The sequence below is a fragment of the Plasmodium yoelii genome (genome assembly GCF_900002385.2).
Source record: "Plasmodium yoelii strain 17X genome assembly, chromosome: 12".
In the NCBI taxonomy this organism is placed as follows: Eukaryota; Apicomplexa; class Aconoidasida; order Haemosporida; family Plasmodiidae; genus Plasmodium; species Plasmodium yoelii.
In genome coordinates, this window is record NC_036184.2 from 1,401,522 (window position 1) to 1,423,026 (window position 21,505).

The 21,505-nt window shown below is 22.7% G+C and overlaps 7 protein-coding genes across 7 annotated transcripts; 4 read left to right on the forward strand and 3 right to left on the reverse strand.

Annotated features, from left to right (window-relative positions):
• Positions 1–1,296: 1,296 nt before the first annotated feature.
• On the forward strand, positions 1,297–2,495 carry PY17X_1234200 (pyridoxal kinase, putative; the record flags this gene model as incomplete). The annotated part of the gene is made up of 3 exons (XM_724332.1): positions 1,297–2,190; positions 2,289–2,334; positions 2,425–2,495. 3 exons carry the CDS (start codon positions 1,297–1,299, stop codon positions 2,493–2,495), a joined length of 1,011 nt encoding a protein of 336 aa, XP_729425.1.
• Positions 2,496–3,051: 556 nt separating this feature from the next.
• PY17X_1234300 (RAP protein, putative) lies at positions 3,052–5,977 on the forward strand (the record flags this gene model as incomplete). The annotated part of the gene is made up of 2 exons (XM_724333.1): positions 3,052–5,718; positions 5,879–5,977. The coding sequence occupies 2 exons, from the start codon at positions 3,052–3,054 to the stop codon at positions 5,975–5,977; spliced, it is 2,766 nt and encodes a 921-aa protein (XP_729426.1).
• A 916-nt stretch (positions 5,978–6,893) lies between these two features.
• Positions 6,894–7,749, reverse strand: PY17X_1234400 (40S ribosomal protein S11, putative; the record flags this gene model as incomplete). Its single annotated transcript, XM_022956850.1, has 3 exons — positions 6,894–6,999; positions 7,208–7,385; positions 7,578–7,749. The coding sequence occupies 3 exons, from the start codon at positions 7,747–7,749 to the stop codon at positions 6,894–6,896; spliced, it is 456 nt and encodes a 151-aa protein (XP_022812690.1).
• A 1,549-nt stretch (positions 7,750–9,298) lies between these two features.
• PY17X_1234500 (tRNA pseudouridine synthase, putative) lies at positions 9,299–10,957 on the forward strand (the record flags this gene model as incomplete). The annotated part of the gene is made up of 1 exon (XM_726217.3): positions 9,299–10,957. One exon carries the CDS (start codon positions 9,299–9,301, stop codon positions 10,955–10,957), a length of 1,659 nt encoding a protein of 552 aa, XP_731310.3.
• A 236-nt stretch (positions 10,958–11,193) lies between these two features.
• PY17X_1234600 (uncharacterized protein) lies at positions 11,194–12,135 on the reverse strand (the record flags this gene model as incomplete). Its single annotated transcript, XM_726216.2, has 1 exon — positions 11,194–12,135. The coding sequence occupies one exon, from the start codon at positions 12,133–12,135 to the stop codon at positions 11,194–11,196; it is 942 nt and encodes a 313-aa protein (XP_731309.2).
• Positions 12,136–13,705: 1,570 nt separating this feature from the next.
• Positions 13,706–15,790, forward strand: PY17X_1234700 (major facilitator superfamily domain-containing protein, putative; the record flags this gene model as incomplete). The annotated part of the gene is made up of 6 exons (XM_022956851.1): positions 13,706–13,805; positions 13,930–14,000; positions 14,210–14,313; positions 14,464–14,524; positions 14,684–15,543; positions 15,658–15,790. The coding sequence occupies 6 exons, from the start codon at positions 13,706–13,708 to the stop codon at positions 15,788–15,790; spliced, it is 1,329 nt and encodes a 442-aa protein (XP_022812691.1).
• Positions 15,791–16,459: 669 nt separating this feature from the next.
• Positions 16,460–20,539, reverse strand: PY17X_1234800 (uncharacterized protein; the record flags this gene model as incomplete). The annotated part of the gene is made up of 1 exon (XM_726214.3): positions 16,460–20,539. One exon carries the CDS (start codon positions 20,537–20,539, stop codon positions 16,460–16,462), a length of 4,080 nt encoding a protein of 1,359 aa, XP_731307.3.
• Positions 20,540–21,505: the final 966 nt, after the last annotated feature.

Consider the following 21,505-nt stretch of genomic DNA (forward strand, 5'->3'; position numbering starts at 1 on the left):
GTATGATTAGTGATTAAGCAATATATTTTGGTATTTTTTATTATATTTTTTTTTTTTTATATAATATGTTCATACATTTTTAGAACCACACATGGCTGTATGGAAATGTGTGTGTAATAAAAAAAATATATAAATTTAAGAAATAAACAGTTTAAAAAATAAAATAAGGAACAGACCTTAAGATACAAATATGAATACTTGAAAGCAAAATTTAGAATATACGTAGAATGATATATATTTATTTAAACAGGTTGTCATTTTAATAAAAAAAATGCATTAACAATGCATATAAATTATATTTTGTGCATATATTTGCTTTAACAAAATATGTTAAAAAGTATGATTGAAAGGTACACCATTTTATTCAAAAATAATATATAATACATATATTCCTATATACTTAATGTTGTATAAAATTACAACCAATTTAACAGCTGTTATATACAAGAATGAGTAATCTTTTATGTACACCAATCTTTGTATTTTTATTTACCTTGCATGTTCATATTTTTTATGACATTTTTTTTTTATAGAAATATAAAATAGCTAGCTTTTAATTATAAATGTTTAACCCACACATAGAAATGTTAAAAAATAGGATAACGAAAATAATATATCATTTTATATATTTCTATTTACCTCCAAACAATTTTATACCAAATAATGTTTGCATTTTTCACACGAAAATAAATCGAAACAAAATCATTGAATTTTTTAAAACTGTCTGAATTATTTCCAAATTATAATGTGTTTATTAATTTTGTGGGATATATAAAATGAATAACTAATATTCTCCCTCTTACTTTTATAAATAGTGAAATACACAAAATTAATTTCCTTCGTTTTCATATTGATAAGAGAATTTCATTTTTTATTTAGAGCGCTTATTCTTACTACATTATTGCTTTGCTATTATTCTGTATATTATTGCTATTTTATTTTTTTTTATTTATTCACTTGCAATCGTAATAACAAGAGCATAAAAAAATACATAGATCCTAATGCATTGATAGCACATATATATATTTATAAATTATATTAAAAAAAAATAATTTTTTATAAATAAAATAAATCCCAAAACATGAAAAATATTATTTTATAGATTAGCTTAAATCATCACTAGCAATATAATTAATTATTTTTTTTTTTTTTTAAAATAATAATAGATATATAAGATGGTAGGAAACACATAAAATAAAAAATTTGTTTTATTCGTTTAGTATGCTATAATAATATATACAATAATTTCTTTATATTAATTTGTTTTTTGCATATTTTATTCTTTATAATTTAAAAATGGTAAATGTTAATAAAGATAATATCGTAACTATTCAATCTCAAGTATTTGATGGATTCTGTGGAAACAATATTGCTTCATTTGTTTTAAGAAGGCGAGGACATGTCCCAAAAATTCTGAACACAGTTCAATATTATTCAAAGTATAAACATTGTGGTATGGAATTAAATATATGTGATATGAAAAGTATTTTGAATGAGTTTATATTAGATGTGTCAAATTTATATGAGGATAAAAATAATTTATACTTCTTAACTGGGTTTATTAAAACAAAGGAATGTGTCGAATGTGCTATAAACACTATTTTAGAATTAAAAAATAAAAGAATAAACAAATGTATCAATAATAATAATGCAACTATAAATAACATCACAAATAATAATGCAACTATAAATGATAACATCACAAATAATAATGAAGAAGAATATTTGATAGAAAATATAATAAACATGAATTTTTTATGGATATGTGACCCTGTAATGGGAGATGATGGAAAAATATATGTAAATAAGGATATTGTAGATGTATATAAAAGATATGCTAGTAATGCTGATATATTAACACCAAACCAATATGAACTTGAATTATTATGTGATAAAAAAATATTAAATGAAAAAGATGTAATAGATTCTTTATCAGCTTTATTAAATAAAGGAGCTAAAATGGTCATTTTAACATCTGTTAGATATAATTTCGATAACGAACATTTATTTGTTTATGTCAGTTTTTTTAATAAACAAAATAAAATGATTTGCTTTAAATATAAAATTAAAAAATTTGATTTTTATGTATGTGGAACTGGTGATCTATTTTCTTCTTTATTATTATCCTTTATAATAAAACAAGGTGGAAGCATTCTAAAAATTGTTTCCCAAGTTTTAAATATAATGCATGTAAGTATTACACACACTGGATTGTATATCTCAAACTAGTATAATACGAATATATCTGAATTTATAATATTTTTTTTTTTTTTTTCTTTTTTTTTCAGAATGTTATAGAAAATAGTATTGGCTCTATGGAGTTGCACATAATAGGTAATTTAAAAAAAATATGGTTGCATTGAATTTTTTTTATATAAATTTTGGATATTTCCAACGTATTTTATAATTTTCATTTTTTTTTAGAAAACCAAGATATAATTGCCAGTGACAAGGTATATGGAACTTTGGTTAATGCCGAGCCTGTTTATATATAACTTTTTTTTTTTTTTTTTTTTACAAAATATTTATAATAATTCGGTAATATACTATTCGCATTAATTTATTAAATTATTATAATATGAGTTTGCAGTTTTAAAAGTATGCTATATATATATACAGGTGTGATGTTAAACAGATCCTACATATTTACTTAGTGTATATATTCAATAATTTTTTTAGATGATTTATTCATGTATTCCTTATTTTTGTATATTCATTTTCGACAACTTTTAAAATATAAGAGGTTTGAAACTTCATTTAAAAAAAAAAAAAAAAAAAATCTTGTTAAACAACGAATAATTTGAGCCTACATTGGCTATTTTTTTTAATGCATACCTAGAAAGGGCGTTGAAAAAATACCATTTAATTCGAATAGAAAATGTTATTATAGTTTCCCACATTTGTGATATATTTGTTTAAATTTTTTTTTAATATTTTCCCTTTTTTTAATATTTTTCCCTTTTTTGTTTTTCTTTTCATTTCTCGTCACACTCTTATACCGTAAAAACAGCCCATGTTTAGAATTGACACATTTTACCATTTTAAAATAAAATGAGAAAACTTTCGTTGAAAATATTAAGTTCAAAAATATCACGTTTAAACAATGTACATGTACAAAAAGTTTTTTTTTGTAATAAAAAATATGAACCGTTCATAAATAATTCAAACGAATTTAACATTCCATATAATAATTTGGATGATGTCGAATTTGAAGATCAACTATCATCAGCTATAACATTTGATATAAATATTGATAGTGATAAAAAATGGAAAAAACAAGAAGAAATAGAATATAATAACTTTTTGAAAAATATTCAAAATCAAAAATTTTGTAATCATAATTTTGTTCAAGAAGGAAATTTAGAGGAACCTCAAAATTGTGAAATAAATGAGGCCATAAATGAGGGCATAAATGAGGTTGACCTAACAAATTGTGAAATAACGGAAACTATCAAAAATATTAAAAACATACTTGATACATACGAAATGGGTGGTGAAGAAAAAGATGAAATCACAATAATAGAAACAATATTCAATAATCTAAAAACAAAAAATAATAAACATATATTAAATTTAATGGGAGACAATTATATAAATATATTTGTTTCTATTCTCTATAAAAATTTCGAAAATATATCTTATAATAATTTTGTTATTTTTATAAACATAATTTATGAATTAAGACAGAAACAAATAATTCGTGATTTTTCCTACGAATATATAAAGTTTTTAAATAAAGAAAATAACCTAATTTTTCAAAACAACAGTGTTAAAAATAGTAACGATATTAAATATTTAAAATTAAGTGAAAATGAAAAAATAAATTTATGTATTAACATTTTAGAAATTTTAAATAACTGTTCTTTATATTTTTCAGATTATTATGAATATTTACTTTCCAAACTTGATAAAATGAATAAAGATCAAATTGTTTTATTTTCTAAAGAATGTTATAAACATAGTTTAAGAACAAAACATTATTTAGATCAAGTTTGTAATATATGTGTAGAAAAAATAAAAATTTTTGATATTAAAAATATACAATCCTTATATTATTCTTTTCATCGTTTTCCAAAAGATTATTCAAAATTTTATGATATTTCATTAAATTTGATTTTAGAAAATATAACACATTTTGACATTTATTTTGATCATATTCTTCTCAAAATAGCTAATAATTTTAAAAATGATAAAAAATATGCCAATTTAATTGCATCTATAGCAAACAAAATAAATGTCTACATAACTCAGATACGAAAAAATATTAATTATCAACCAAATAATGGGAGTGTTGAAAATGGGCCTAAGTTGGTAGCTACCGACCAAAGTAAAATGAATGCCCAATGTCCCCAAATTGTTAGCAAGGCGGAAAAAAATCTCGACCCCAAAAAAAATCTCGACTCAAAAAAAAGTGTCGACTCACAAAAAAATCTCGACCCAGAAAAGGGTGTCGACTCAGAGAAAAGTGTCAACTCAGAACCGAGTAGTGAAACGTGCAAAGAACTAATTTGCCACGATTCTAAACAAGTGGACAATAGCGAAACAGATGTTTGTAACACCATTGTTGAAACAATAAAATGTTTGAAGTATCTTGAATATCGAAAAAATAATGATAATGAAGTAAAAAATGCAGTAAACACAATTTACGAATTTATAAATGATCATCCAGAATATCTAAAATTGTTATCTGTAGATGATGTTGTATATATATTGGTATGTTTTACTTCATATAATAAAAGAGTTGTAATATATAATAACTTATTAGACATATTGTGTGAAAGAAGTAATGAATTTTTACATGCAAAAAATATATCTTTATGGATATATCCAGTTTTATATTTATCAAAAATATCATGGTTTCATGGAAATTATTTTAATTTTTTATTTAATTGTATTAAAGATAATTATGTGTTAAGCAGATTAAATGTTTTTCAATTACTAAAATTATTATCATCTATTGTTAAAATGAATATATATGATGAAGAAATTTATAATATATTAATAAAAAAGCTATTTACCGAATGGGATACTATCAAAAAAAAACTTGTAGATATATCTACATTTTTATGGTCATGTGCATATGTTAATATTATTTATAAACCTTTATTTGATAGCGCATATATATCTATTATTAATTTAATTGATAATAAATCTTTGGTTTTAGATAATGTTATATATAAAAATTGTTTTGTTAATATAACATGGGCTTTTATTGTTGGTAATTATCATAAAAACGAAAAAAATTTTGATAAAATATTAAATATTACATTCTTGAATCGAAACCCTAACGACTCACAAGCATTTAAGCGATTGCACCAAATAGCAGATGCCTGTTTTAAGGAAATACCAAATTATTTAATAAATTTAAGATCTTTAGATATTTTATATCAATATTGTATGCATGAAAAATGTAAAACATTAAGAAATGATTTTAATATATATAAAAAAGAAAAAGATGCCATGAAAATTAAAAATAAAATTATTGATGAAATTGCACACATTTTAAAAAAAATACCAACTTCATATCAATTACATTATGAACCATATAATAATTCACCATATATTATTGACATACTTTTAAATCAAAATCAAAAAATTGGTATTTGTGTTTATGGAAAAGAACATTTAATGAGAACTTTAGCCAATTCTCATTGGGATTATATGAATACTGGATTTACTTCTTTGCAAATGAGAATTTTAGCTAGCCATGGTTGGAAGGTATGCAAAAAAAAAAAAAAAAAAAAAAAAAAAAATTACACATTTTGGCTAGCTCTATTTTTATAAGCCATTTATGATCGTAACCCAAATTAAAATTCGATTTATCAATTTCATTAATTTGAGTTAGCTATTTATTTATTTTTTTTTTTTTTCTTTTTAGATTATACCAATTAATGGTGGGGAGTGGTTAAAATTAAATACAGAACAAAAAAAGACATATTTACAGGAATACTTTAAAAAATACTCTATACAAATTTAAATTCGTTTATTTGTATATATGAGTAACATACAAAATAAACTATTATTATTATTTTTGGTTTTTCAACTTTTTTTTTATTTGTATAATAAACCATTTTGCTTAAATAATTCAATGTTATATATAATCACCCTTATTTATAAATAAACTCTCAGAAATATAAGAGTGGAGTATGTTTCTGATTTTTTTTTTTGTTTTTTTTTTACAATTATCATGTATAAATTTGATACGAACAAAATAAAATATACATAGTTGAACAGTTCTTACACAAATTGCATAATTTTTTATTTCCTATATAATAGTCATACCATTTTTACCACCCATTTCAATGCAATTTTTGCATTGGCCTTAAATAATAACCCCATACAAATTTATTAACAAAAATGTCCAATATATAAACAATAATGATGATAAAAAAAGAACCTAAACTTAAAATTATTGTAAAGATAGACAGCTATATAATAGATAAAAATATGTATGCATTATTAGCATTTTTTTTTTTCTTATAAAAAATTAATTTTTTTAAAATATTAAGTTGATTAATTCCTAAAATACCAAAATGGTAATTTCTGTTAGTATCATGTAAGATAAGAAAAAAAAAAAATAATGTAAAAATAAAAAGAGTAAATCTATTAATAAGAGTTCAAATTTTACTACTTATTAATAGTTTAAATTTTATTTTTTTATATACGTATTAAAAATATTTACTATTTTTCACCATTTTGTTCTTCTATTCATTATTTATATTATGTACATATACATACACGTATTGAATATGTTTTTAATAAATGTTGGATTCATATTGATTAACAAAATTTTATATCACAATGTATATTCTTCTTTCTTTATTTATAATTTTTTTTTTTTTTTTTTTCATACAATTCCTTTAAACTTAGTAAAATAAAATAATAATAATAATTTACAAACGTCTTCCTCTTCTTCCTGACTTTTTTCTAGTTGAATCAGTTGGAATTGGTGTGACATCTTCAATTCTGCCGATTTTTAAACCTGAACGGGCCAAAGCTCTGTAGGTCGAAAATAAAACAAAATGATGCATATACATGTGGACGCTCATTTAGTGTTATGCGAACACTCATTTAGTGTTATGCGAACACTCATTTTGTGTTAGTGAGCGCTCATTTAGTGTTAGTGAACACTCATTTTGTGTTAGTGAACGCTCATTTAGTGTTAGTGAATAGTTATTTATTCAGTGGGATGAAGATATGGGCTTACCTTAAAGCTGATTGTGCTCCTGGGCCAGGGGTTTTTGATTTTGTTCCTCCAGAGGCTCTTAATTTAATATGAATAGCAGTAACTCCTAATTCTTTTAATCGAGCAGCAACATCTTGAGCTGCCATCATAGCTGCGTATGGGCTTGACTCATCTCTGTCTGCCTTAACCTTCATACCGCCTTAAAAAGGTAAAAAAATAAAATAAAAAATAATAAAAATGTATATATCGCTCACATTATTCAAAAAATTTAATGCCCAATTAACGTGTTAAACATTTTCAAACCAATTTAGATTATTATTTTTTTTTTAATTTTTTTATTTTTTTTTTTATTTTTTTTTTTTTTTTTTTTTTTTTTTATCATAAAAAATACCTGTAATTCTGACAAGAGTTTCCCTTCCACTTAAATCAGTAACATGTATAAAAGTATCATTAAAAGAAGCAAAAATATGAGCAACTCCAAAAACTAATTCTCCTTCTTTTGGCTGTGGGCCTGATACTATTGCTGTTTCAGGCTGTGGAACTTTAACTTTTTTTGAAGCCATGTTTTTATTATTTATATTGTATAAATAAATTATAATAATAATAAAATAACGATAATAATATAATATTATATAATATTATATATTTGTATATTTATTTAATGTAAAATCGAAAATTTAAAAAAAAATATTTTTTATCATTTACAAATATTTTTTTTTTTAAACACTTGTTTAATTTTTTAAATAAATTTCTTTTTCTATTATTTTTTATTGTTACGACTGCAAATAATATTTTTCTTTAATTCCACTTTATTTTTATATCAAAATGGATAATAGTATATAAGCGTATTGTATATATTATTATATATAATATATATATTTATTTAAAATTAATAATATACCCGTATTTGTATTTTCTGTATATATCAAAGTATATTATAATTTTTTTCAAAATGTATAAAAAAAACTGGGACAATAATATCTCCTATAAATGTACTTTGTCAAGTTTCCCCTTAGCATATCTAGTAGCGTATATGAGCATAAAAATAATGCGAACTGTATAACGCAATAATAGCAAGCATATAACCTTACATGTACATAATCTTCATGTATATAACCTGACATGTACATAATCTTACATGTATATAACCTTACATGTACATAATATTCATGTATATAACCTTACAATGTATTATCTTACAATGCGTATAAAGAAACGCCAACTCGCACCAAATTAAATACGGTTTATTTTATAATGTATGAAATAATATATGATACTATATATGCATATTATTGAATATTCATTTTTTTTATTTAAGATATAGCAAGCTGCATTATTATGTAAAATAATAAAATAGTCAGCCCCCCAAATTTATAAATTATTCAGCAATAAATATATACATACTTTTTAATTTGCCTAATATGAAATATATATAATAATTTTTTCTTACGACTTTTTTTTTTAATTTAAAATAGTTAAATATATATATAGGGAGGGATGATGTATTACTATTCTGTATATTTTTTTTTTTGGGGTAAGGGAAAAAAAAAAAAAAAAAGTAAAAAAAAATGAAAACCTCTTTAATCACTTAATAGGGATAAAATATGTGAAAAATTATTTTTTTTCTTTTTAAGGAAAATTAATTTAAATTTCATATCTTTATATAAAAAATTAAAAAGATATATAAAACTATTTTTTTTTTAAAGTTATAATAATAGATATATAATGAAATTTTATATTTGAAAAATAAAATGTATAGAAAAAAAGAATATAGAAATAACCTATCAATTTGTTTTCATTTTAAAATGCTTATTACAATGATATACATTTAGGGAATACTACTAAATAGAATGTGAATGGGTATAGTTTTAATTTGTTTGCTTTTTTTTTTTTTTTCAATCTTTTTTTATTTTAGCAAATTGTGTGTTGACAGTATTCTCAAAAATATAATGCTTAAGCAAACATGTACACTTCCTCTAATAATTAACAAACTTGATAAAAAATAATTAGCATATATATTTATGTGTTGGGCTATTTAAAAAGGATACATTTTAGTAACCTTCAAAATTATATTTCCTTAATTTAGTTACAGTGTTATGTTTATCTTTCTACATGTTTAACATTTATTTATTTTTTTTTTTTACTTTCTCACAATTTGGTAATATATACAATATAAGGGTATGTGAAATAAAAAAAAAAAATTATATAAATAATTTAGAAATAGGAAATATAAAAAGGGATTATAATTTTATAAATTATACTAATGCTAATATGTTATATGATAAGAAAAAAAATAAAATAAAATTATCTACTCAAAATAAGTTAAATCAAAATAAATTATCAGATTCTGAAAAGTTGACAAATTTAATTTTAGTTATTGATTATGATGGAACTAATTATAAAGGCTGGACAGGAATTGAGAATTCTAGTTCGGTTTATTTAAATGCTGTTTCTGGATTTAAAAATATAAAAAGGTCAGATAATTATAATGCCAATATTATAGAAAAAGTAGAAGATAGTGATTATAGTTTTAATAATTTAACGAAAAAATATGAAACAGTACAAAATTGTATACTTAATTGTTTGTTAAAAATACATGGATATGGAGAAAATATCAATATTAATAATTATAAAGAAACTAATTTAAAACCTTTTGAATTTATAGGGGTTAGTAGAACAGATAAAGGTGTACATGCTAAAGAATATGTTTGTCAATATATTTCATATAAAAAATTACCACCATTTAATGGAAATTTGAAAAAAATAAAATTATCTTTAAATCGGTTACTAAATAAAGATATAAAGGTTTTAGGAATTTTTAATGCACCTTTTAATAATTTTAATGTTAGATATCATAATTTAGGAAAAATATATACATATAATGTTGATCTTAGAAAACCATCACAACCTTTAGAAAGAAACTTATCATGGCAATTATATGACGACTCACGCTTTTCATTTCTTTTGAAAGATAAGTCAACAAAATATGAAACCGATGCAAAGGGGCGTAGGAATGGAAATGAACATAAAAGTGGAAATATCTATGATACAAGTTTGGCCTCCATTTTTGGTGCACCCGAGAGTGGAAGCGAAAATGAAAGCGGCAGCGTAAGCGGCAACACAAATGGTGATGCTGGCGATGTTGGCGATGTTGGCGATGTTGGCGATGTTGGCGATGTTGGCGATGTTGGCGATGTTGGTGATGTTGGCGATGTTGGCGATGCTGGCGACGCGGGGGACGGTGCAGCCGATTTGGCCATCCAGGAAAGAATTGAGAATATCATAAAAAAAGAAAAAGGAAATTATGGAGAAGATAAAATAATACACTCACTAAATATAATAAATAAAAAAAATGAATATAAATCTTCTATTTTATGTGATATAGACAAAATTAAAGAATGTTCAAAATTATTTATAGGATATCATAATTTTGAATGTTTTAGAGGAATTCTTAAAGGAACAGAAAAACAAAGAACTATTAACACATTTTGTAATATACATTTTTTAGATATATATAAATTAAAAGATAATTTATATCAATTTATAATTCAAGGAGATCGATTTTTATATCATATGATAAGAATAATTGTTGGAACCTTAATACAAGTTGGGGTTGGAATTTTAAATTTTCAAGATGTCAAAGATGCTTTATATAATTCTAAGCCACTTAAAGTTAAATTGTGTGCACCTCCCCAAGGATTATGTTTGAAAAAAATTTTATTTCCACTAGAAATTGAACACCTTGTTAATTCAGCAATTTTTTCTGAATAAGCAATTCAAAAGTTGGGCAGGTGAAAAAATAAAAATAAAACCATGTGGCGAAAAATAAAACCATGCTGGCGAAAAATAAAAACATGCTGACGAAAAATAAAACCATGTGGTGAAAAATAAAACCATGCTGGCGAAAAATAAAAACATTCTGGCGAAAAAATAAAAATACGCTGGCGAAATACATTCATTTTTTTACAATTTATACAATTGGGCTATTCAAGAAAAATATAAATTTTTTAGAGTCGACTTAAATTAATTTTTCTATCCATAAGGGAAGAAGAATATCCTTTTGATTTGATTTCACTTTCATTTGATGAGCTGTCATATTCTTCATTTTTATTTTTATTTGAAAATAAATTAAGTGACATATATTGTTTTTGTGTTCTTATATTTTTTTTTTTTTTTGTATAATTGTCACTATCACTATCGCTATCACTATCATCAGAAGAATTAATACTATTTGTATATTTTCGTTGTTTTAAAATATTATATTTTTTTAATAAATTTTCAAAAAATTTTAAATTTAAGTTATCTAAACCTCCTTTTATATTATTTATTAAATCACATATTTGATGTATACAACTACCATTATAATATATTAATATGGTTGGTAATTTATTTTCAGGATAATTTTCTATAATCTTATTATATATTCCTTTAGTAAATTTTATATATTTATGTTTAATTGCAATTTCTTTTAAGACCTGATTTAAAATTTTACATGAAATAACATTATCTGAATATAAATGTAGAACAACAAATGTTCCACTTTTTTTTTTTTCTTTAATTTTATTCATTTCATCATTTTCATTTGTATTATTAAGAGTAAGAGGGTTTTTTTTGCTTGCTTCATTAATTTCAGTAATAAATGATTCTTTTGATATTTCATAAACTTGTCCATATATATCTAATAATTTATTTTTATTTATTTCATTTATTCTATCCATTTTATATTTATTAATTATTTTTAAATATTCATCATCTTGATGTTCTTCTTCTAATATTTTTAATTCCTCCAAATTTTTATTTTCAAAAATATCTTCATTTTCAATTTTATCAATGTTTTTTAAATATATCTCTTCTTCTTTTATTTCTTTTTCTAAAGGTGGAAGATTTCCAAACTTCCTTTGCAAATCATCCCATTCCGTTGTTTCGATAGTTGGATTTGTTGTTGACATTATTTAGTTTTGTTCAATAGGTAGGTAATGGCTACACAGCTGCGTTTATTTCAATAATAGGTAATGGCTATATAGTTGTATTTATTTCAGATTGAGTTTGGATCGGTTTGTGAAAATATAGTATTAAAAACGCACAAAAACATTTTATATATCAAATGTGTTGCCGGATAATAAATAGTACATCATAATGCTATGTTAAAAAATTTTCAAACAAAGAATATAATTAATATTTTATCAAAAAAAAAATACATAAAATTTACAAAATTGAGATATAAAATATGTATAGGTATTTATATATTCCTAAAATATACAGCATATATTTACACGTTTGAAAATCATAAAACTGTGTTATTTCGGCAAAAAAAAAAAAAATATATATACCTAAAAAATCGGGTGAATACTTACATAAGCATACACATATATGTGTAAAGAGTATTTATATAATGATAAAAATATATAAGAAATTTTTTTTCATAATTCGAAAATATTAATTCTTCATTTTGTTTACCATTTATTTTTAATACAAATGAACAAAAAATTTTATGACTAGCCAAAATTGCAATTTCAGTTTTTTTTTTTTTTTTTTTTTAACTTGAACTACCTACGTACATATCTAATTATTAATTTTGTATGCTATATTTAACTCTTATCATTTATTAATATTATTTTTACATATTTCTACAAACTATACAACATAGTGGCCTATTTTCCTATTTATGTATATTTTGAACACCGCAATAATCCCACACTATAAATGTTTTCAGAATTTTTATGAATATACAAATTATTCCATATTTTTATTATGTTATTTTAAAATTAATTAAATACTAGGAAATATAAGCATGCAAATGAAATAAATATCTTATCTTAAATTTAAAAGGAATAAAGGAAAAGGTTTATGCATGTATTCTATTACATAACTAGGTGTATTTTTTTTATATCATCATCCATATTTATAAAATTGAAATAATTATTAACAGATCATAAATATTAATAAAAAAACATGCACAAAAAAAAAAAAAAAATATATGTCCAAAGGTATTCCAAAATGATACCTTAAAATTGTATTTCTACATTTTTCGTTCTTTTGGTAATTGAAAAAAAATAAAAATAGTAGTGAGTTGAGTATGATAAAAAGGACAAAGGAAATAGTAAACGAATGAAAATCAAAAGTATATTTGGATATGTAAAAATGTGTAGAGTATGTACACTTTTTTTTTTTTTGTCTAGTTAGCTGAATGGGTTAATAATATAAAAAATTGTATTTTCAAATTTTGGGCATATAATATTATATGTGTCCAAATTGGGAAATATGTAATAAAATACGTAAACATACAAATATTTAAATCTATGAATGTTGATATGTCCATATATATTTCAACTAATCTTATTTGTTAACGGTCAATTTAAGAATTATATAAAAAGTTTTTTTTTTTTTTTTTTTTTTTTGTTTTGTAAATTATTAATAACTAATTTTTTTTTACTATTCGAACTAATTTTTTAATTATTTCATGTTACTATATATCTGAGGATATAAATAAAAAAAATAAAAAAGTAGCACTGAAATAAAATGGAAGTAACATCAACCTTATTAAAAAAAAGCCAAATGTTTGCAGATGATTCATCTGATGGGTTTCCTACAACAAAAAAATTTTTTGTTTCATCCATCGGTATTATATATTTTCATTTTGTTCTGAAAATTATATGAATAAAATGAATTCATAATAACTTACTTTATGTTACGAGTTTATTTAATATGTCTACCTCATTTTTTTATTTTGCTCATCTTTTCAGGAAAGGCGCATTTGATAAATTCACTTTATGGAATTGGCTACACAATACAGATAGCTATGCTTCCTTATCTGGTAAGTTCCATCATGTAAATACCACAAAATGGTGGTTCTAAATATTTATTAGTTGTTTTTTTTTCACAAAAGGTTACCAAATTAATACACATTTAATTGTTAATATATATATGTAAATACATAGATAATAGCTAGATAAATAAATATAAAGATGAATGTTGGTTATAGCAATAAAATGCATTTTTATTTTTGTTATGATTCCTTTTCAGCTAATAAATTCCAAGGCCGGAATTGAACATAATGGATATTTGTTAACTTTATTTTCTCTATTGCAATTTATTGGGTCTATATTTTTTGGACGAATAGCAGATATGTTAGTATACGTAGAAAATGAAAATGAAAATTATTCTATAGTGATGATGAAAACTGATAAGCATGTATATATATATATATATATATATATATATATTTTTTACGGATAACCTTTTATTAAAATGTGTGCACACCTTTCTTCATTGTGCAGATGGGGAGTAAAAAGGTCCTTTTATTTGTCTTTGGTATCTTCTAGTATTATGTATTTAATGGTTAGATAAAATGAAGTTTACTTCAATAAATAAAAAAATATAAAGAAAGGTTTATACAACCAGTTACATTTATATTTCTCCAGTATGTTGTTCATATTAGCTTCTACATATTTTAACACACACACATACATATGTGGACATTTTTTCATTTTCTATTAGCTAACTGTATGCAGATCTGTTTTGGGATACTATATCAGTTTTTTTCCATCTTTTTTTATGCAAACATTTCAAGTTTCATCACTTTTAGTTTGTTTAAAAACCGAAAATGATAAAAGAACAGCAGCTATTGGGTATTTAAATTTAAGTTATGGAATAGGTATAATAATGGGAAGTATTTTAGCGGGTATGTTAGTAAATATATTAGGACCGAGAGGAAATTTATTTGTTGCTTTTTTATCTCAAATATTAGCATTATATATTTCAAAAAATTTAGAAGAAGACCCTAAATTATTAATTAATAATAATATCGAAAAAATAAAATTAAAAGAAATATTTAAAACTGCTCAAAATGAATGTACAAGATTATTTAAATTATTTAAAAAAACATATGGAATTTGTTTATTAATATTATTTGGCTTGTTACCTATATTAATGACTAAATTTGCTTTTGCTCCAGTTGTTGTAGATATGTTCAAGTTAACACCTGCACATACATCATATTTGATGACTTATGCAGGTATTATTACAATTATAGCAGAAGGTTTATTAGCTCCATATTTAAGTTCATTATTAGGTGATATGATTTGTTGTAAATTTGCAATACCTTTAACATTGTCAGGATTTTTATTGTTATCTTTATGTGGTGCAAATGAATTTTTCGTTCTTTTATTTATGATTATTCCCTTATGTGGTGGTGCTTTATTATATATATGTGGAACTAGCCAAATGACAAAACGAGTTGACGAGTCAGAACTTGGATCAATCATAGGTTTAAATACTTCCATTTTTTATGCCGTTACAATAATGGCTCCCTATTTGGCATTCAAGTCTTACATTGCCTTAGGATTGGGGCTATATTGGTTTGAAAAAAAAAAAAAAAAAAAAAAAAAAAAAAAAATGCACACATGTTCATATTGTTAAGAATAGCTAGCCAAACATATTTCGCTACATTTCATTCCTTTTCCCCTTTTCAGGCTGCTCTGTGCTTTCATTTGTTTTGTCATCACAATATACATTTTTGTATTAGATCAATCGACGCTACAAATTTTTGAAAACGATGCGGATAGTTTAGAGACCATGTTTTCTAGTATAAAACTATCATTGTAGTATATTTTTGTCAAATGTTTTTTTTTCGTTTTTTAATTACAAATTTTGTATAAAAATGAGCCATAAATTTTATTTGAAAAAATAAATAATCTGGCTGTAATATTTCTTTTCCATTTTATTGTCTTTTTTTTTTTTTTTATTATTTTTTTATTTAATCGTAATCCGTGATATAAGGAATATACCTTATTGGGTTTGAAACAAGTTGATGTTTTTCACAAAAAAATTTTAGCAAATAAAAAAATGTGCATTTAGCACGAATTGTTTGGTGTAAATAGTACTAACAAAGCCAACGAGCTATGAAATTTTAAACAAAACTAGCAAATAAATAGTCAAAAATGAAAAACAAAAAATGAAAAATGAAAAATAAAGAATAAAAAATAAAGAATAAAAATTTGGTAAAAATGTGGTGAAAGAAAAGCAAGTGGCTGGCCAGTATGCACATATGTGGGCTTGTGCAAAACTGAATCCTCGTTTTAAAAAAATTAAAATTCACACACTACCTAATTATCGAGATGGTGCTGAATTAATTGTCCGAAAATAATTGCATACAGGAAAGATAGAATTGTGATGTTTTTCTTCAAAAAATAAATAATTATTATAACATAAAATATGTTTTCTCATTTTATGGAAATATAAAAAGGGAAACATTGTAAGGATGATATAAAAAGGTTAATCTTCTTCGTATGCTTCAATAATGTCATCTAAATTAAAATCAATAAAATTGTCAAAGGCCATTCCACACTCTTCATTTTTATTTACACAAGTTCTTTCATCTTTCAAAACTTTTAGAGATATAATTTTTCCAACATAAATAACATTAGAATCTCTTAATATTCTTACATTACTATTATTTTTAATAGTACCCTCAATAACACTACATCCTGATATTTTTCCCAATTTCGATATATTAAAAATCTTCAATATTTTTGCTTTTCCTATATATTTTCCAGTTGGTTTTTTGCTTAATCGTTTGTCCATTTCATTTTCGATTTGTTCTATTAATTCATATAAAACATTTGAAAAGATAAATTGTGAATTTAAATTATTTTTCAAATTTTTTATATTTTTTATATTTTTAGCTAGTTTAACATTAAACCCTACAATAATGGCATTAAAACTAATTGCATAATTTATATCACTTAATGAAATGTCTCCAATATTTGCATATATAATTTTATTTCTGATTCTATATATAGTATCTTCTTTAGATAATTTTAAAATCGAATTTTTTAAAATGTCTATAGTTCCTTGCTTATCACACTTAATAAAATAATTTATATATACATCCTTTAGTTCGTTTTCGCCACATTCAACACTGCCATAATTTTTAACACTCTCACCATTTTCCTCACAATTTTCGCCACCTTCACCATTTTCGTCACCTTCACCATTTTCGACACCTTCACCATTTTCATCATTTTCACCATTTTCACTTCGATTTGGGGACTCAGAATTTATGATAATATCTTTATATTTATTAAGTATTGAAGCTGAATAATTAAAATGATTAATTTGTGAACTTAGAATTATGTCCTTGTTATATTCAGAAATTTCTTTTGCAATAGTTTCAGATTCTACTACATGAAATTTATCTCCAGCAATTGGAAACGAATTTTTATTATATCCTATAATTATAATTGGATCTGATGGATATGCACATTTTATATTTTTATTCATATAATTTTTTAAAATTTTGATTTTTCCATAAGATGATCCAGTATAAAAATTATCATTTATTTTTAATATTCCTTTTTGTAATAAGTTGATTGAAACAATACCATTTTTACCAACATATGAATCTAATACTACTCCTTCTGCTTTTTCATTATCTTTTATAGATAAATCAAGAAATTCTGATTCTAAATATATTGCATCTAATAATTTATTTATAGAATCTTCTTTATATATAGAACATTCAACTACTTGAATTTCACCACCATTTATTTCAGTAGATATATCATAATATAATAAATCATTTATTATTCTATCTACATCTACATTTGGAATATCTGTTTTTGTTATGGCAATTATAATTTTTATATTTAATTCTTTTATCATTTTTATACATTCTACAGTTTGTTCTTGAATTCCTGCATCTGCTGATATAACTAATATACTCAAGTCTGAAATTTTAATTCCTCTTTGTCTTATAGGAATAAAAGCTTCATGTCCTGGTGTATCTATAAATGTACAAACAGAATTATCATTTAAATTTGCTTTAAAGGCTCTTATATTTTGTGTTATTAACCCATGTTCTTTATTTCTTTCATTTGTTTTACATATATAATCAAATAAAGATGTTTTTCCATGATTAATATGACCTATAAATGTAACAACTATATTTCTTTTTTTTTCTCTTTCTTCTATATTTTTATTTTTTATCGATTCATTGTCTATATCTTTCCCACTTTTTATCTTCAAGCTAAGGTTATTCGAACATGGTACCACATTGGAATCGTTTTTTTTATCAAAACGGTTTGGGCTCTCACTATTTGGGTTCTCACTATTTGGGTTCTCACTATTTGGGCTCTCACTATTTGGGCTCTCACTATTTGGGTTCTCACAATTTGGGTTCTCACAATTTGGGTTCTCACTATTTGGGTTCTCACTATTTGGGTAGCCATCCGTTTTTCCATTGGGCATAACTGGCAATATTAAATTTTGCTGGATCTGAAAATAATCACAAGCCTTTTTTATTTGATCTAAAGTTAATTCAGAATTAAAACAAAATTCTTTTTTTTCATTTATCATAAAGAATTTTTTTAAAGAAGATGGCGATATTTTAATAATTTTTGAAAACGTAGACAAATTAATAATATTGTTATTGGCAGGAAGTTGATATGTTCTTGCTAATTTTTCTTTTTCTTTTTCTTTTTCTTTGTCTTTGTCTTTTTTTTTTTTTTTTTTTTTTAGTGCATTTTCAAATTTGTCATTTATTTTTCCTCTTTCTTTTTTCATTTGTATTTTATCATCTTCTAAATTGTAAACAATTTTATTATTATTTTTTTTTTTTTTAATATTAATATAATTATGTGAATTGTTTAAATTTGCATCTTTTTTTTCAATACAATTAAGATCTTCTAAATTATTTAAGACCTCTTTTGGAAATTTATTTGTTAAATTTTCTTGTTTAACATCTAAAGACATAGAATTTATTACATTTGTTTTGTAATTAGATTGAACATATTCTAGAACCCGTTTTGATGTATTCGTTTCTGTTGGTATAGTTAAAATATAACTTGAACTAAAATTATTTTCAGATTTAGATAAAATTTCTACATCTATTATATCCCATATTTTAAATATATTTTGAAATTGTATTAATTTTATTAGTTTATTTTGCATCTCTAAATTTGTTATATCTAAAAGTGATTCTAAATTAGAATCATTATTTGTTTTAATATTATTATTTATATTTTCTGTTTTGTTTAAAATAAAATTTTCGAGAAATTTTAATTTTGTTCTATGTAAATATCCTACACTTCCATTTTTTAATATCTTAATAAAACAATAAGATTCACATATTTTTGTTATTAAACCTTTTGATTGATCTCCTTTTTCTAATATTATATCTTTATTATATTTTATTATATTTCCTAAATAATATATATTTTTTTTTAAATTAGCACCTAATATTTTAACACTAACTTTTTGATCAATTTTAAAATAATTTTTCATATTTTCTATATCATTTCCTAAATTAGATTTATTTTTAAATAATACTCCATAACTATTTAGATCAGAAATTTTTATATATGCTGCTCCTTCATTAACAGAACATACATATCCTTCAAAACATTTTCCAATATTAGATTCTTTTATTTGGTCAGAATATTGATTATTTTTTGATATGCTATTTCTATAAATATTTTTCGTCTCTTTTTTTTCACTATTTTTGTATAAATTATTGTTATTAATCGAGGATGTATAAACACGTTCTTTTATTCTATTATTAGATTTTTCTAAATTATAAGACACATTTTCTTTATTTTTTGTTCCCATTCCTTTTCTTTCTTTTGTGTAATTTATTTCGTCTAGATTCAGTTTGGTTGCATCTGCACTTTTGCCCTTGCTCCGTTTTTGTTTTATACCATCATCATCATCATCATTATTATTACTATTATTATTACTATTATTATTATTTGTTTCGCCTCCAATTTTGTCATTATTTGTTTCGCTTTTTGCATTACCTTCTTGATTAATACTACACGATTTTGGAACCTTTTTTTTATTTTCATTAGCTTTATCTTTTTCCACTATTTTATCAGTTTTTTTTTTCTCCAATTTTTCATTATCATTTTTTGATTTGATTTTTATTTTTATATTATTTTTGTCAGTAGAAAAAGATATAGCTGTTTTTCTTTTATCTTTTTTGTGACTCCATTTATACAAATTTTTTTTATTTTCTAAAATTTTCTCATAATTTTGATATAACAAAATATTTGAAGGGTTAAAATGATAAAGTGTGAAATTATTTAGTATGACTTTTTTATTATTGAATATATTTAGTTTATTAAAAAAATTTAAAAAGCTATTCTGTATTATATTTCTATTGGAATCATAATTTTTGATATTTCGAAGTTTCCTAGTTTTGTATTTATTGCTTTTTGTTATAACATTATTATGGGAAATATAATTTAATTTTTCGTTTTTCAAATTTATACAAAAACATTGTTTTATTTTTGTTAATAATATTATAAACCATATTACCGGCCATATAGCTAAAAAAAGCCTAAACTTATAAGACATTACTTCATCATAAAAAAAAAAAAAAACAAATAAATAATATCTACATAAACAATTATAAACATTAAAAAATTACATTTTTGTATCTGATAAAAGAAAATGTGTATTTTGACGGAAATAAAAATATCTAGCAATATTATTGAAATATTTTTTTTATGACAACTTAATATTTTTTTTTTTTTTCAACTATTCTCTAACCATTTTATCGATATGGGTATGATAAAAAAAAAAAAAAAAAAAAAAAAAAAAAACAATGTCCACATATAATATGCAAATAGCTGCTATTACAAAAAAATTGACATTTATTAAAATTTTCCTTAATAAAATAAAACCAGAAAAAGTTTTGAACAAATATTTTAATCAGTTATATAATGCCAACTCAAAATGGTAGAATGATGTAAATATATGGATAATAAAAAAATTCACAAAATTTTTGTTAATTCATTGACTATAGGAACCCAATTAATATACATTTGCAATATCTATTTAAGTATTATATATATATATATACAATAGCAAATTTTACAATTTTTATAGTTGAAAAAAATATCCGATTAACCCCCAAAAATAAATACTATATATACAGCCTATGCTCCAATCGAGAGACCGAAATGTATGAACGTGCAGGCGAAAAGCGATATTTTTTTTTTTTCGTATTTTTTCGTATTTTTTCGCATTTTTTCGCATTTTTCCGTTTTTTGTGTACTTTTGTAACATAGCGTCGAAAAAAATGGAAAACGTCTTATTATTTGAACATTTCAAAGAATAATATGAACTATGAAACCATAAAAAAAAAAAAAATGAATATTGGTTCTTAAATATATGACATGTTTAATATGCTCATGGTGTAACATAGTCATACATATATGCATATAATATTTTTTTTTTTTTTTTTTTTTCTATGTTTAAAATAAATATATATATATATATATATATATATTATTTAAATATTTTCTATAGATAGGTATA